The sequence below is a fragment of the Apodemus sylvaticus genome, chromosome 8, assembly GCF_947179515.1.
Source record: "Apodemus sylvaticus chromosome 8, mApoSyl1.1, whole genome shotgun sequence".
NCBI lineage: Eukaryota > Metazoa > Chordata > Mammalia > Rodentia > Muridae > Apodemus > Apodemus sylvaticus.
The window spans coordinates 21364193-21381879 of NC_067479.1; the positions used below are offsets into that span (position 1 = coordinate 21364193).

General features: G+C 45.6%; 1 protein-coding gene across 1 annotated transcript; it reads left to right on the plus strand.

The window, feature by feature from the left end:
- Window positions 1-1133: 1133 nt before the first annotated feature.
- Window positions 1134-3284, plus strand: Pou4f1 (POU class 4 homeobox 1). Its single transcript, XM_052190485.1, has 2 exons — window positions 1134-1404; window positions 2129-3284. The coding sequence occupies exons 1-2, from the start codon at window positions 1282-1284 to the stop codon at window positions 3269-3271; spliced, it is 1266 nt and encodes a 421-aa protein (XP_052046445.1). The 5' UTR covers window positions 1134-1281; the 3' UTR covers window positions 3272-3284.
- The last annotated feature ends 14403 nt before the right edge of the window (window positions 3285-17687 follow it).

The following is a 17687-nucleotide window of genomic DNA, read 5'->3' on the forward strand; positions in this document are numbered from 1 at the left end:
AAAAAAAAAGTGTTTGGTGTGTGTGTGTGTGTGTGTCACTGTAGAGGAAAAGATAAAGATCCCGGCTACACCCTGTTTACTATTTTTCCCTTTTGATGACTAGAAGCCTCAGATCACCTAGCACTCCTTTGAAATGTGAGTTTGTACACGGTTAAAGGAGACAAACAATAAGAGAAATGCACAATTTCAACAGCCTTTCCCGAGTAGAAAGCACACACTCCTTGTGGCTCCTAAGTGACTGTCACTGGTGGTGCCTGACACAGTTATATTCACAACAACAAAGTATGCAGAGAAATTAAATTACGTGGAAATCAATAGCGTCTGACTGCTTCAAACAACTGTCTGTCATGGCTATTATTCTCCAGGAGCCTATTTATAAACCATGAAAGAAACAGGTTCTTGCAGCATAAAGAGCATCTTCCACAGCGCATCTTCCAGTGTTGTTATTTTTCTCGTATACAGAGGAATGCACGGGCATAATTTAACATACAAATGCCTCTCTGTATACATTATATAACAGCTTGTTAGGCACCCGGTAGTGGAGGTGTGCCTAAATAATGCGCATATATTCTGGGAGGAAACACATCGGGAAGAGTGCTTGCATCCTGTCTTTCTTCCTCCAAAAAGTGCCCACCCTTCAACAATAGCTGGCCTTTTTTTGATCTTTGCAGACCCGCGGAGGCAAGGTGGGACGTGCAGTGCGCATGCCTGGCCAGCTACAGGTGCATCACCTGCCTTGTCCTTGCCGGTGGTCACTATAAGAGCGGCTCCCACGCGCCGCCGCCGGTCGCGGCTCGACGAACGCGCGCGCGCTCGCCCAAGCACGGCGCCGCGGCCGGCCGCGGGGAGGGCGCGCGCCAGACAGCCGGAGACAGCTGCTGTCTGTCAACGCGGCGGGGCCCGCGAGCTCTCGCGAGAGCTGCCCGGGCCGGCCGCGAGAAGTGGGGCTCAGGTGTATGAGGAGCGCAGCCCGTCGGCGCGCCGGGGCTAGAGCTTCTCGGAGAAGCGGGATCGCGGGACCTGCGCGCGGGCGGGCGGGCGAGCGGGCGAGCGGGCGGGCGCTCTGCGCGGTCCGAGGCAGCGGGCCGCGCTCGCCGGCGCAGCAGCAGCAGCAGCAGCAGCAGCAGCAGCAGTAGCAGTAGCAGTAGCAGCAGCCCCCGCGGCGAGCCGCCGAGGCGAGCGCAGCCTCGGGACGGGAGGCCCGGCCGGGCGAGCCGGCGTGCGCACTTTGCCGCGGACTTTGCGAGTGTTTTGTGGATTTGTACAAGCCCAGCCGCCAAGATGATGTCCATGAACAGCAAGCAGCCTCACTTTGCCATGCATCCCACCCTCCCTGAGCACAAGTACCCGTCGCTGCACTCCAGCTCCGAGGCCATCCGGCGGGCCTGCCTGCCCACCCCGCCGGTAAGCGCCCCGCGCCCGCGGCCCCGGCCCGCGCGCTCGCCCCCTGCCCCGCGCCGCTGCACGGCGGCCGCTGCCCTGTGCGGCTCCGGGCCCCCGCTCCTGCTCCTGCGGGCGGGACTGTTCTTAGAGGGACCCCGCTGGGAGGCACGTGTGGCCCGGGGCCGCCGGAGGCCGTGGGCCGGTCCGCCTGTGCCTCTGTCCAGCGCCTGCCATCCATCGGTGGGGAGCTCGGGGGCCGCGGCTCTCGACTTGGCTCCACTTTTCTCGGTTAACCTCTCGCCTACACAAGGCGATCTCTGTGCTCGCTCGCTCGCTCGCTCGCTCGGGTGTGTGTCACGGGTCCTTAGCTTCGAGTGACATCTCCATTTCTTCTTTTCTTCTTCTTCTTTTCGCCCTTTTGGTCGTCTCCCACCCTCTTTCCCGGAATGTGTCCCCGTGTCCCCTTCTTCCCCTTCCCTGCACCCCTGTCTGTCCCCTTCCCGTTTCCGCCACCCCCGGCGTCTTCTCCTACCGTCCCTGGTCCTCCGTTTCCCCTGCTCTCCCCACCCCCCGTTGTTATTTTGGTCGCTTTGTGTTTTGCCTTTTGCCCGTGCTTTCCGGCTTGTGTGTGTGTTTTGTGGTTTCTTTGGTGTTTGTCCCCCCTTTCTTTTTCTTTTTCTTTTTCCTTTTTTTTTTTTTTTTTTTTTTTTTTTTTTTTTTTTGGTTTGGTTTGTGTCGCCTGCAGCTGCAGAGCAACCTCTTCGCCAGCCTGGACGAGACGCTGCTGGCGCGGGCCGAGGCGCTGGCGGCCGTGGACATCGCGGTGTCCCAGGGCAAGAGCCACCCTTTCAAGCCGGACGCCACGTACCACACGATGAATAGCGTGCCCTGCACGTCCACGTCCACCGTGCCGCTGGCGCACCACCACCACCACCACCATCACCACCAGGCGCTCGAGCCCGGCGACCTGCTGGACCACATCTCGTCGCCGTCGCTCGCGCTCATGGCCGGCGCTGGGGGCGCGGGCGCGGCGGGCGGCGGCGGCGGCGCCCACGACGGCCCCGGGGGCGGAGGCGGCCCGGGGGGCGGCGGCGGCCCAGGCGGCGGTGGCCCCGGGGGTGGCGGCGGTGGCGGCGGCCCTGGCGGCGGCGGCGGCGGCCCGGGCGGCGGGCTCTTGGGCGGCTCGGCGCACCCGCACCCGCACATGCACGGCCTGGGCCACCTGTCGCACCCCGCGGCCGCGGCCGCCATGAACATGCCGTCCGGGCTGCCGCACCCCGGGCTCGTGGCCGCGGCGGCGCACCACGGCGCGGCGGCGGCGGCAGCGGCGGCGGCGGCCGGGCAGGTGGCGGCGGCGTCGGCGGCGGCGGCGGTGGTGGGCGCGGCGGGCCTGGCGTCCATCTGCGACTCGGACACGGACCCGCGCGAGCTCGAGGCGTTCGCCGAGCGCTTCAAGCAGCGGCGCATCAAGCTGGGCGTGACGCAGGCCGACGTGGGCTCGGCGCTGGCCAACCTCAAGATCCCGGGCGTGGGCTCACTCAGCCAGAGCACCATCTGCAGGTTCGAGTCGCTCACGCTCTCGCACAACAACATGATCGCGCTCAAGCCCATCCTGCAGGCGTGGCTGGAGGAGGCCGAGGGCGCGCAGCGTGAGAAAATGAACAAGCCCGAGCTCTTCAACGGCGGCGAGAAGAAGCGCAAGCGGACTTCCATCGCCGCGCCCGAGAAGCGCTCCCTCGAGGCCTATTTTGCCGTACAGCCCCGGCCCTCGTCTGAGAAGATCGCCGCCATCGCCGAGAAACTGGACCTCAAAAAGAACGTGGTGCGGGTGTGGTTTTGCAACCAGAGACAGAAGCAGAAGCGGATGAAATTCTCTGCCACTTACTGAGGAGGGTGTGAGACGCCGGGTGGGGCACACTGGGGAGCGGAGGGGGTGCGTTTCTGGGGCTCTCTCTGGCCTACTTCCCCTCATTTAGAGTGTCCGTTGTTATCCTGCCTGCATCTGGGGAGATGCTTTTCTTGCCCTTCCCTCAGCCCCACTCTGCACCCGGCCCTAACCGTCCCCCGGCCTAGAGAGCAGGGGTGTTGTGGGTGTGTGAAGAAAGTTTGGGTTGGCAGGAGAGAATGGGGGACGTTTAGGTGAGCAGGGCGTGGGGGGGTGGGGGAAGAAAGCAAAGACTAGAGTTGGGGTGTTGGAGAAGCAGGATGGTTCTGGGGACCAGGGTGGGAGGGAGAGATGGGGGAGAACTGGGAATGGACAGTTATCTTGACCAGAGACACTTACAAAATCATCTGGGGACCAAGGAACTATGTACAAAAACAAAACTACCCACCATCACCAAAAACAAAACCTAGACAAATAAAGGGGGGGGGGGGAGACAAAGAAAGATGCTTTAGGAATTTAACTCCTGGGAGCAGTTTTCTGCAGCTTCATTTACCCCCAAGGAAGAGAAAACAGCAATACCATCACTACCACCTTCCCAACTTCCCAAGCAGGAGTGAGTCATACAGGAAAACCAAGGACCTGGAGCTCCTGGGGAGGAAGCCAGTTCTGTGTTTAGCTTTCCCTCCTAAAACCTCCCACCTGCACCCTCTCTGAAGTATTTCCTCTTCTCCAAAGAGACTCCAAGGCTTTGCTGCAGCTCTGCAGCTGGGGCTCAGCTCACAGGCGCTTGCTTGGGGAGGCTGCCTGGGCATTCACAGCGAGAATCTTCATTTTCTAGGAGCCAATGGCCATAGTCTTGTGGCCTGGTCCTGGTCAGGTGAGGGCCTTTAGACAATGAGAGCCCAAAGGACAAATTAGGTTCTCCGAAAAAACAGATTTATCAGGGGTAATTAAGTGAGCATAACATCTACAGTAGGGTTTCACTTTTATGTTTTTGTTCATGGGTCCATGAACAAATAATCTGAAAGTGTTTTTTTCCTCCCACCCTACTTATAGAACTTCACGGTAGCGTGCCCTCTATTTTTCAGTTCGGATTCAAACTCGACACTTGTTAATTTAGCTTGAGAGAGGGTGGGAGATCTTAGGGAAGACACTTGCTTCCGTTTCCACTAATGTCCACTGAATACAGCCCGTCTCACTCTTCTAGGTCCCTGTCTCCCTTGGAGAACACGAAGTTGTTGAAACGCTGAGAAGTTTCTGCTTTCATTTGGGGGCAGGAGTCCATGTAAGAAAAAATCACCTAAAATCCCAGAAGAAAGGAAGAGATTTAAAGAGTTAAAGCCCCTCCCACCTTGCTCGTTTCAAATAGGTCTGCACTTAACCTGGGAAAAGCAGAACCTTATTTCCCTGTTCTTGTTGTTATCCAAGGATCATTTATTACTGGGGAAAATGTTGAGTCACGAAAACTTCAATTTGCACTATGAGTTTCCAAAAATAGAAAATCATGTATGGTATTTCATAGTAATAATCCAAGCTGCTGATGGATTTTAAGGAAAAAAAAATGAGAAAGACAATTTGAGAAAGAAAAAAAAAGAGAGAGAGAAATGTGGTTTAGTGAAATGCCTGCTTTGTTGTGTACAAGATACTATTTGGATCTCACGTGGAAATGGTTTGTTACTATCTTTTAACCATAACTAAAGATGAAAACTGAAGAGATAAGGGGGGAAACACTGTTTAACAAGACTGAAATCATGCATGGTTCGAAAGGTGCAGAAAGAAACACGATTAAGTCTCACTCTGGGTAGGCGTTGTTTATTTAATTATGTTGTATGTCATTGTTTGCAGCACAAAACATTCTATGCATTTGAAACTGAGCACTAAACTGGGCTAGCTTTCTGGTAGACCGTTTTGTGGATAGTGTGATTTCACAGTCTACTGCCTGTTTCCACTGAAAACACAACATTATTGTAAATATTTTCTTTCATGCACAGGCTCACACTGGTTACAGACTGCCAGTGTTGATCCTGAACTGTCTCACTGACTGATCCTCTGTCCATGTTCTGTCCGTCCATCCATCCATCCGCAGAGCTTTCCCCTTGGTTATGTCCTATTGCCCGCCCCAGCCCATCAGAACCATTTCTGTGCGCCAACATACAACAGGGAGATGTGTCCCAGTCCACTTCCAAATAAAACATGACTGAAAGAAGAGCAGTTTTATGATCTGGGTGCATTTTTGTGTTTACATTGAGCCAAGTCCTGGTAGAGCCGGTTAACAAGACAACCAAACCAAAACAAAAAACCCACATAAAATAGAAAGCCTCAACCAAACATATTAAAAACAAGCAAGAAGGGGAATCAGTGGGAGTGAAAGGATGAGATTTATTTTTTTCTAAATGAGAATTCAGTTTCAGTTAACTCATGGGAACTGGTGCTCTGAGTAAGATGAATTACTTGTCCATCTTATCAAAGTTTTAATTTTAATTGCAGACGCTCTTAAGCCACTGCACTGCGTTCAGAGTGTGATGGAAAGCTGTAAATAATCAGGCACCTGAACAACATTTAAGTTGAAGGTCAGGGACACAGGCATCTAGGGGTTTGAATGTGCTGTTCTACTCTAAAAACACTTCTAAAGATGTTGTAATAAACGACTTTTCCTTGGCAGTTAATAAATTATAAAAGTATCCTTGATCTGCCTGATAACTTGTCGAATGCTTCTCTTCATTTAGAACATTTTGCATACACCTATTGCTTCAGATTGACAACAGATTTTCTTTTTTTCTTTTGGTGACCTGGAACTAGATCAAATGCCAAATGTACAAACTTTAATAGTTGGGACTATATCCTCTGAAGTCATCCTATTTTAGCTAAATCTTTTTAACTTCACCGGCATATCTGTGAAAGAAAAGTGATGTTCAGAAAAGAATAGTACATTTTAAAAAGGTGTGATTTTAAAACAGTTGTTAATATTTTAAAAAGCACTAGAGGTATTTTTTAAAATAGATCTCTTCCATCAAAATTGATTTGTTTCTGTTATTGACTTGAAATATCATCAGAGTTTCTAATAAAATACATTTGTAAAAGAACACATTATTTTATAGAAAAGTATGACCAGATTTCATTGTTGGAGATCCAGGAATGAACAAATAAAAGGATTTACAAAGGTTGTTTTTCTAATAATCTGCTCAAACAGAAATGTTGCAGGCAAATACATTTGTATTATATAATAATGGATAATGTATGTATTAAGAATTTAAGCATTTGTTTTGTATTAAGTAAATCCTTGCCCAGTACAAAAACAAAGACTATTATGTTAATAAAACATCATGAAAACGCATCACTTTGCAGGGTTTCCTATTTTATGTAGTAGGAAACTGTGCAAAAAATTTTTTTAAAAAGTTATGCTTTCTAGTGAGTGGATGTATACAGGCGGAAAGGAATGATAGAGCTCTTGTAAGACTCCTTTAACTGTCACCCCACAGGAATTTTTAAAACGAAACTCCTGAAGAGAAGGTGATAGTTTGCTGATCGGTGGTAGTTCGGCTTTTCCAAGTTCTCTGGTTCAGAAAGTCGGGAAAATACGCAAAATGGATTTCCTCCCACAGCTACTAATTTGTGGAAATAAAATGTGTGAGTTTGAACTCCACACAAGTTTCAGAAGATAGGGGAACTGGGCTCTAGATTCTGTTTTAGTCTCTTTAGACATACAGGAGCAGAATAGGAAAGGGAAAAAGAAAATATATGTGTTGAATGAACTCGCCACAGAAATGCTACCTTCCTCTTAAAACTGCTTTCTGAACTCTTCAGGGGATTCTGCTTTTTCTGTAGGTCTAAGAAAGGATGTCCCCCAGCATCCATCAGCTAGCTTCTGGATAGATTTTTGTCTAATGCGTGTTATTAAATTATTCTCAGCTTCAGTTATAAACTGATAAATAAACAGTAGGCACTCACTGCAGTGATTGTATTGGTTTTTACTTTCTTGTGATACTAAGATTGCTTGGATCTGGTTCTTACACTAGTCTCTCAGAAAGAGGACCCAGATCAAGACTGTTGGTAAGTCCCTGCCCTGGGCTCAGATTCATCTTTGTTTTCTGAGCCTCTGGACTTGAATGTTACCTGGGTTGATACCCTCATTCTGTCTTGCAAGTGGGTGGGCTTTCCTTACTTAGCGCTTATAGGAGCCTTTGACTGGCTAAAACTAGTGTTTCCAACAGTTCTAAGGGTCTTGATGACCAGAGGGGATGTGGCAACCACAAATATACTAGATAGTGTTCTGCCTATCATTGCTACAACAGTCTTAGCCACACCAGAGGAGCCACACAATCCTCCCTCGTGGCTGTTTTAAAGGAGTCCACCGGCTTAATTGATTTTTTTTTTTTTTAAAAGCAGCTGAAATCAAGTTCTCGCGGGGGCCTTCTCTTTCACCTGCGAGATAAGCCTTGTCGCAATAATTACGTTATTTAATATTTGATCAAACCTTCGCGCCTCTGCAACTTCAAGTGCGCAACGGGGCCGCGGTCCAGCCAGGCACATGCGACTCGGACGCGCGGCCACCCCACTCGGGTTGCCTTGCTCTCTGAATAATTCATGGCCTGAGAGTTCTGGAAATTAATAAAATGAATGATAACAAGAAGCTAATTAAAAACTTTCTTAATTGTTGTCAAGTCAGCTTGATGGGAAACAGCCCTGGGTGACTCCGTCCCTGAAAACCGCAGGCTGCGGAGGGTGGCGCTGGCCATCCGAGCACTCCTCTGATTCGGTGTGACCACACGAGCTGCTGGCGGGCTCCCTGCTCTCAGCAGCAGCCCTTTTGCAACCCACCCACCTCACCCGCCTAACTTTCCATGACGACGGGGCGGGGAGGATAGCGTGTGCAGGCCCAAACCAGAGTAACTGGGTCGTATTTTCAGCTAACAGGGGTGACCCCCCAGCTCCCCACGCCGGAGCTTCTTTCTGGAGATCCCTGGCCCCTAGGTTCCTAGGCACCAGGACAACCAGCATTTTCCCGGTCAGGGGCAGCATTCAGCCAGGCAAGGGAGGATGTGAGCGGGTTAAGAGCCCAAGGCTAAGGCATCCCGCGCGCGTGCGCACAGGTAGCGGCTCTGACAGCGGTGGGGGCGAGTCCGCGCGGACTCCAAGCGTGGAGCGGGGCGGGGCGGGGCGGGAGCGGGGGGGGGGGGGGGGGGGAGGAGGGCGCAGAGCCGGCACATGCGCACTGAGCGCACCTAGGACCCTTGGGGGTGTCAGCTGTAGTTCCCGGTGTCAAAAATTAGGCGCTGCCAGAGGTCGAGTCCCTCTCCTGCTTGCCTTTGAGATCAGTCTGAGTGAAAAGGGAAGAAGACTCAAATCTCATATTAGTTAAAATTCTCTTTTTACATCCCTACTTGCCTAAATCCAAAGTCTGTTAACAGATGCGGAAGTTTCAAATTTGGTTTTGCAGGTTTTATTTTCATTCTTTATATTTTGTTTGTTTGTTTGTTTGTTTGTTTTAAAGAATTGGGTGAATACGACCTAGGCTTTTGCTTTGTTGTTGAGGTGTAAGTTGGCCAATGCCCTGCTACGGGTGCGAATTGGTCAGACTAGGGATTTATAACTGGGCGAAAGGATTGGGTGCTGCAAAGCCCTCGAATTCTCCATCAGATCCCCGGGTGGAATGGGGATCTGCTCTGAGGGAGGTGGCTGCGAACAAATTGAAGGGGTGAAGGGAAGTGGAAGGGTCTGGCAAGAGAGCGTGATGAAGATTTGTCAAAGAGGGTGGATAAAGAGGAAAGAGACCGCACGTTTATTAAAACGAACTAACTGCTTGCGTAAGTTTGTTTAATAACTCCAACGCCTAGCCTCAGCACAGCACCAATGTATACAAACTTCTGTAGACGAGAGAATCGGAATAAAACAAAACGTTGACAATTTCCAACCGCGGAAAATCACTTGCACAGGTCTCTTCTCGCCCTCCCGCCCCTGCCAAGTGTTGACAATAAACATTTAATGAAGGCAGAGACCTGGCCGTCTCCAGACAGTGTCAGAATACTTTCAGCAGACCATTAGCACGGCTTCTTCTACTTCAAACATCGCGCGGCCCACCCTTACATTATTTTTTTAAAAAATTACAACGTGTGAGATAAATAATACGTTCACAAGGCTATCTTAAGTGGTGTGCAGGAGTTCTGATGCCCCTGTACTTACTAACAGAAAGTAACTCATTGTAGATTACTCGCGCTTAAAAATGTTAAATACAGTTAATGCAATATTAATCGCCCTTTGGTGATATAAAATGCAATATTTTCAGGCAGCTATTGAGCTTTTCCAGACGAAGGGCTGATGAGAAGAGTCGCAGCTGAATAGTGAGAGAAAAAGCCTGGTATTTATTGCTTTTGTTTGGCTTTTGGCTACAGAGACAGGAACCTTCTAATGGGGTAAGGACATTTATTTTATCTGCAATCTATTGCTGAGAGAGCAGGGGCGGCAGATGGGGCTGGTGCGATATTCACAGTGTAATTTAGAGCAAATCCTAATAACTAATAATGATTTATGTTAATTTTGATCATCTATGCGACTTTATCAAATCGTTGCGATGAAAGAAAGAAAAAGAAAGCAAAGCTAAATGTGAAGGGGGCTTCGGGGCTCATTGGTTTGAGAGCTTGAGCCTGGGTTCTGCAGAATCTTAAAATGCATTCTGTTTTAGCAGTGGAAATGTAGGTATTTGAAAAGGCAGGTGGGTAGGGTGCCTTTGAGGTGGTACTGAGGTGTTTTGAGCAGGCTTAGCTTTCTTCTAAAATCTACTTAAAGTGTGTACCCTTTCAGCGGCAAGCGCTTTTCATCGGTTTTCACTAAAACCGAATACGTTTCGGTTGTTTTATTAAAAAAAATAAATAAAAAATAAAATAAAATAAAAATCTCAAGTTGGGTGCCCAGGGGCGGGCGGGGGCGGGGGCTGGAGCTTACCTGGGACTGGGAAAGCAGGGAACAACTGTCCCTTAACAGAGTCTTCCTAAAGGGTAATCTTAACCTAGGTTCGAAGTGAGTTTAAGCAAGGCCAGCAAGGAGCCACGCCTCCCGCAGAAGTTCTACCACTGGTTCCTAGAGTTCACCGCCAACTAACTCCTCATCTTACCTCCCATCTGACACTTGTTTGCCAACATCAATTTAGGGAAAGCAATTTTGACTTTTGGCACCCATCTCCACCTCCCTCCAAGAAATTCCCAGGTTTTTAGACTTAAACCTATCTCTTCTCTTTTGACTCCCTGGGTAAAGCGGCACCAGAATAAAACCCCCGGGGGGCTTCCAATAGGAACCAGGTTCTGCACTGAAACCCCGGACCATTTTGGGCTAGAGTCCCAGCGATTTTGAAAGGAAGGGCGCAGCCTCGCTGCCAGCAGTTTACTTCTCAGTTACCTTTTGTGGGTTTTAACGCCTCGGGGCTATAGTTTGAAAGTAAAACAGCTTCAAAGCGTCGCCTTATTAGCTCTGTATTTGAGAAATCCAGAGATGAAAACTACCTAAAAGGTTTAATAGGGCGGAACAGTATTTATTTGCCCAGCAAACACGCAGAATCTAGTTCAAAAGGGGCGCAGTGGCTTCTCAGCAGGGGGCTGGAAGGGTGAGAACGCGGGCCAGGCGAATTTCAAGCTTCAGTTCTGAGGTTAAAGTGAATCAAATAAGCACGGAAGGAGAGGGATCTTTTGATTTTTTTTTTTTTTTAAATTATCTCTCGCACCCAACAATTATATATACGGACATATACTCTCAGGGTTCGCTCCACCTTCCCGAGTTGTCAAGACTTCTAGTTTGTTAGTAAACTTTGATATTTTTCTTAGGAAGATGGGCCAGCTCTCTAAGGATTTGATTTACCAATATATTTAAAATCAAACGCACCCTTTAACGTTAAATTTTCATTATTTTTCTTCCTGATTTTCTTTTTAAATGCTACAGCTGTAAACTGCATTTGGTTTTTCTACTAAGAAAAAAAAATATCAAGTCACAAGATTAAGAATAAAGTCTCCCTTTAAATTATGCTGTTTGGGTTTTGCTTTTGAAGAATATCTGTCAGTAACTGTACTGGTACTTTGCTGCTAGATTCTGGGTATAAAGAAGACTTTAAGCAAAATAAATCTTTAAACAAAATAAATCCAAGCTGCTGACATTAGCTGTTTGCTGATGTGATGCTTGAAGCCGAGCCTCCTCCACGTGCATTTCCCGTACACAAACAGATGCGAGCACAGTGCTTTTTTTTTGTTTTTTTTTTTGTTTTTTTGTTTTTTGTTTTTTTTGGATTGTTGCTGAATGTAACTGAATCTTATTTCTAAATTTCATTCAATTCTGTCTCAGTGTTTCAGCACCAGAAGCCAGTCCCCTAAAGTGGAAGAGTGGTACATTATTGAAACTCTCTATCAAACAGCTCTGGGGTGCAGCCTTTCTGCAAATGCTGGCTCTCAATGAGGTCTGGCTGTCTGAGTGCACACAAGCCCCTAATATGTTAATGGCCGTAGGGGATGCCGAAGGTACTATCTCAAGCTGCTTCGCACACCATATGTCAGGCCGTTAGCCACATGGATCTATTAATCAAAAGGAGCTAAAGAAGGAGGGGAAGGCCTTGGATAGAGTGAGAGTGAGAGATCTGGGGGAGGGGGAGAGAGAGAAAAAACATTTAAAATCCCTTCCAATTCCTTTTATTTACAAAAAGGCTAGGGCTATATATTAAAAAGTCAGCAGAGCTTCCTTTTGTTTTAGTGTAAGACCGTTCACAAATGTCTACCAAGGAACTGGCTGGTGTCTGTGTGTACTGCTTAGAAGGAAGTTTCACCTCAAGGGTCCTGTCTAGGGTTTATTTAACAACTTTTATAAGCAAGACTCTCTTGGCCCCAACAAAAGTTTTTGTGATATGTGCTGCTTTACAGATAAATGTTATTAAAAACAGAGGAAGGAGCAAGAGAAATGTTTTTTATAAGGACACAAGCAGGGCACAGAGGGAATTCTCTGGGGATTTATAATGAATATGTAATATATTAATGTACACCTACACGGGCAGTCAGTCGGGTTTTCTCCACTTCTAGTTGTTTGGACAGGAAGTGTAACACAGTCACAGTTTTGTTACTTCCTCTAAGTTGAGTTTATGATAAATTAAACCGCAGAGCATCCAGGTGGAAAAAAACATTACATGACAAGGTATTACAAAACAAAAACCAAAGCTCACCTCTCCTGTTTCTGCTTTGAAATATCTCTTATCTTCCAATATTCGAAGTAAGTTTCATATTGTTTAGAAAGTTTGTGCAACCTTAAAAGTAACTCTGTATCAACACATGAAGACTCTGTAGATGCTATTCATGCTAAACTTAAGAAGAAAATTAAAATTTTATTAAGTGGTTAATATATTTGTCATATGCACACATTTCTTAAGTAAATCCAGTGAGTATTTTCATTTTAAACGATTAGAAACAGAGCAATGGAGGAAAAAAATAATCAAGATAAATTTAAAACTTATTTATTCCCATGTGTAGTCTTATCCAAGGCTACAGATTACAGTAAAATCACCAAAAGTCAATTTGTTATTCATTGTTTTAATTTACATTGATGATAAATAATGTGAAAATTTACCAAATTTCTATCACAAAAGCTATAATAAGTGATATAATCTGGAATACATATCATTGAATATGTGTTCTTTTAAATTGTCATGATTAATAAGCTTATATTGCTGAACTTAATTTGTAATATATGGAATGACTAAAAGTTTATTGATCCTATATTTCCATTGTGGGTGAGTAAATACTTGATTGCTTATATATATTTGAGAGTGCATCTTTTACTTAGATCATAAGGCCTCATCATTAGCATACACCCATAAGGCTCTATTATGTCAGACATGTAAAGAAGAAAGGAACAGAAAGTTCTTACTCAAAATCTAAAAATGCATTAACAGTAAGGGTGAAATAGTGCTTAATTATATAAAACAAAAATTATCTGAGTGCTATTACAGTATTACAGAATACAGGTCATAGTACTTTGTACTATATATTAGACTGGAGGCATTAAGTTTTGCAGTTCTCACAAAGGCATTTTCCTATCTTAGGTTCAGGAAAAGGTTAACATTTGTTATCTGCTTTTAATAAAGAATCCACTACTTTAGATTGTTTGTTTTGGCTGGGAAATCATATGTGAATCTCAGTAAAAAATAAAAAGGGGAGGGAGTCAGTGCATTTAAAAGTAGAGAATACTATTGTACAGCACTGGTCTGTCATAAATATGAAGAATTCTAAAGCACACTTCCATCCAGGAGGTGCTGAACGTATGAAGATGGATGATCCTGAATTTCCAGAGCAGCTTGGTAGGGAGAAATACTTTTTATCTTTAAATTTTGGTGTGAGCCACTAGCCTTTATTTCTTTCCCTGTAGTTAAAAGGTAGCCCATATATCTGTCTCTTTTGCTTTCCAAAGACTCGTAACTTAATTCCTTCAGGCTATTCATCAGCACAGTAATTAAACTAGCAAATGGATGTAAATAAAGTGAAATTGGTTTCATGACAGATGAGGCAAAGAGGCCTCTGACATGAAACAAGGCAGGACAATAATGACTTCAGCGGCATCGGGGCGTCAGGCCGCTGAACGCACCCCAGCTGGATTTATTAGGGGCTACAGTGATTTGCTGGAAGCAGACAAGACATGAGCACTCTTTAATTTGACAGGAAGTTTGCATCCTAAAGAGCATATTGAAATATAAATCTGGAGATGAGTTTAGACGACTGTAAACAGAAGTTCATTTTGGAAAAAAGATGATATTAAGGGATTTTTTTGTTTTTTGTTTTTAAGAAGAGCATATTCTCCTTACTAATAGAAAGGCTTTATTTGTTACAAGTTTCCACATGATCCTGGAAGCAGCAGGGGCAACAGCTATCACTTATCACTCCTTTGCAGTGAATTCTGTCGCTAACACAAGGCTAAACTCAAAATTTCTAGGTGTACTTTCAAAGAACGTCACCTTGCACAGTTCATTTCTAAAATTCAGCACAATGAAAACATATGTGTAGTTAGGGGCTACAGGCTTTGATGGCAAGAGAATATGACAAACTGGGAGAGAAGGTTGAATGAGTGATTTATTTTACAGAGTGGAATTATTACTGCATTTGAATAAAGATCTGGCTCAAGTTTATTACTTCTAGAAGTCTGAGTCTGGCAACCCAGAAATCAAAGTTCTAGTTACAAGACCAAATTATCTCAAGTACTTAATAAGACAAGGCCTTCAAATCAAATATAGTTTTGTCTATACATCAAGAAGCTTCATAAACCATCAGTAATAGCTGAGAATCATGACATAAGAGAAGAAGAAATCAGAAAAAAAAAGAGGGAAAGCAGAAAGAATGCATGCTTGATGGGACCAAGAGGGCACAAGGGGGAAACTGAGTCACTCTCCCCCTGGGATAAAGATGTCATATGTAAAATAAGTAAAAGACAAAATCTTCAGCCCAGGAACAGATTAGTTCCATTACCCATCAGAATATCAGAAATAAACTGCTTTATATTTAAATATAGTCTCAATTATGTAAGGTTTCTTTCAGAAGAGACAAGAGTCCTCTAAAGCTTCCTTGAGAGTTGCAGGCCCTTCCTAAGATGAAAATGAACATTTCAGCACCGCGGCCAGCGCAAGCGTCTATGCTGCTTTTGACACTGGAGAGGTGAAATCTTAAGTATTCTTGATATGTGCGTGTGCTCGTGTGTGTGTGTGTGTGTGTGTGTGTTTATCAGTGGGTCCTAATCTTTGAATGGGATGCCGACATTTCTCACACATAGTGCTGCGTTTTGTAATAACAGAAGAGAGTTTGTGAAAGAAGAAGAAAAGAACTTAAAGAGAAATAAAAATGAAAGAAAGTGAGAGGGAGAGAGAGAGAGAGAAGGAGGGAATGAGGGAAGGAGGGAAGGAGGGAAGGAGGGATATATATATATATATATATATATATATATATAGAGAGAGAGAGAGAGAGAGAGAGAGAGAGAGAGAGAGAGAGAAGCACTCAGTGCATTCTCCCTCCAATCTAATTGTGGGTGACTTTCAGGCCAGGAAGGAATTTATTATGGAACTCAATTGGCTTTCATTCTGAGCCTGCCTATTTTTTTTTTAAACAGAAAAATACGCCTAATTATTTTCAAGTTCCTTTCCAATTGTGAGACATAGGCAAGTCCTTTAATTATAATACAGTATGAACGAGGGGAGCATATGGGAGAGGATGTCAGGAAGAAGGTGCCAGGGGCAGCTCCTCGGAAATCTGTATTCATTTCTGGCTCTTATTTGCTCAGTAATCTCTACCATCATAACTAAATCTTGAAGCACTGATGTAGTTCGAGTTGTTGTTGACTTAACGTCAAAATTCAATCACTGGGGGTTTTGCATCCGCCCGGCTACTTATTTGTCTAATAAATCCGTCATTTTGTAAGAAAAATATTTGAGCAGCCGTACTTGACCTCTTGGTATCCACAAGTCACATTTATTTCTCCCGGTTTACAAATGCAAAATCGAGATGATCACCTAACGCCCGAGGAACTGTGTTGATTTCTGATTGGATTTTAGATGGAAATGTCTATTTTAAATACCTTGTGATTAAATTGTACACATAATAGAATCCATGCATTTTAAACTCATTCCTGCTTGGAAACTTAGCAACCTAGACTGCTAGTCATACATACCGATGCCAACAAAAAAAAAAAAAAAAAAGAAAAGAAAAAGAAAAGAAAAAAGAAAAAAAAAAGAAAAGAAAAAAAGAAAAAAAGAAAGAAAGAAAGAAAAAAAGAAAAAAAGTCAGTTTCCCCATCCACATTTGTCCAATAAATACTAAAGTTGACCCCTAATTGGAAGACTTTATTAAAGTCAGAGGTTGTTGAGTTTTTTTTTTTTTTTTTAATTTCTAAACTAGTTCATTTTGATTATCTCCCTACATTCCCCATGGAGGGGAGAATACTGTAATTTATGCAGGAGAAGGGAGGGTTTTATTATGCCAAGCTCAATGCTAGGGCACACAGGACTGACCGTGCTGGCATTTCCAATTCTAGGGCTACAGCCTTTATTTTCCTTCTAGACTATAACTGAAGTTTAGGAAAATTCATATTATCATCTGTTAATATTAATTAAGTGAAGTAATGTCCTATAGTTGCTTGAACTAATTTTATTTTTCCCCAGCCATGTACTTAGAAATTTCTAGAGAACACTCAGCTGTTCCTTCCCCTTCCCCTTTCTCTGAAGAGTGTTTTCATGTAGAGACAACTTCACAACTTAAGAATCTTCCCAGATTCTTTGGCTAGGTCTCCACGTTCTTTCAGGAGAGTTTCCTGTTCAATGAGATCGTTTTTTCGTCTGACTGTAGAAATAGAACGAAAGACATCTGAATCAGACCAGAAGGCTGTTCTTGACGGCAGGAGACTAAGAGAAGGGGACTTTGAAACCAGATCAGGGAGCTTGTCACAGGCTTTTAGTCCTGTCTGGTATCAGGGAAGGGCAGGGCATAGACCAAGCTGACCCTGGTGGTCAGAGGACCAAGGCTTGCTTCTACTCAAGTTGGGGGGACCCCTTGTGCTTTCTTGCCCGGGGACTGAGTTGCTGCAGGCTTGTGTGTGTGTTTTTGATCTGAATCATTGTAATGGTTGGAGCACACAGATTTAGGCCAAAGGTGGTACCAAAGGGGCTCTTGAACTCCCCTGGCGCCACCTTCTGCCTCCTCGCCATTTCTTACTCATCTCAGCCCCGCATGACCTCTAGCTGAGTTTGGGGATTTTTCTCCCTTGCACACTGCACACTGGAAGCTCTGCTGCCATGGACCTCCCAGAGTGGTGAGGAAGGGATCTTTCCCTCAGCTACTGTGCCTCCCTTCCTACAGACAGGGTCTTGAGGAGCTCTGTCCCAGAGATCCTAGCGGCTCCAAGCGAGGGGCAGGGGTTCTGATGAGGCTTCTGCTCTGGGCAGGGCTGGAGGAGGGGTTCTTTCACCTGCAAGGCCTGGGAAGCTCTAGGATGAGGCTTTCTTTCCCTTGGATATATTTCTCCACAAGTCCTTGGGATCCTAGCCCCTAAGAGCTGCTGTGTTATTTGCGTGCTTCCTCCTGTTACAAATAAGGGGTCGCTAGTGAGCAGCTAAGTGAGTAGCTAAGGTCTTCCAGGCAGGAGGTAGTTCCTGCTTCAGCCTGTTTGGAGCTTGCTCCCCAAGCTTAGCTTAGCGGGTACTTGTTGACAAGATGCTCTCTGAGAGGCTCTCTGGGCGTTTCTTATATCACTTCCGTTTCCAGGCCGGCCCACCTGAATCCGAAGACTTCACTTTCGTTTTCCTCTTATAGGATCTTACAGCATTTAATACATTCTGAGAAAAACCACTGAATCAAAAAGGAAAATAAAATAGGAATATGCGGATCTCTACCCACACTTCCCAGTGAGAGCAGAGGCTAGCACA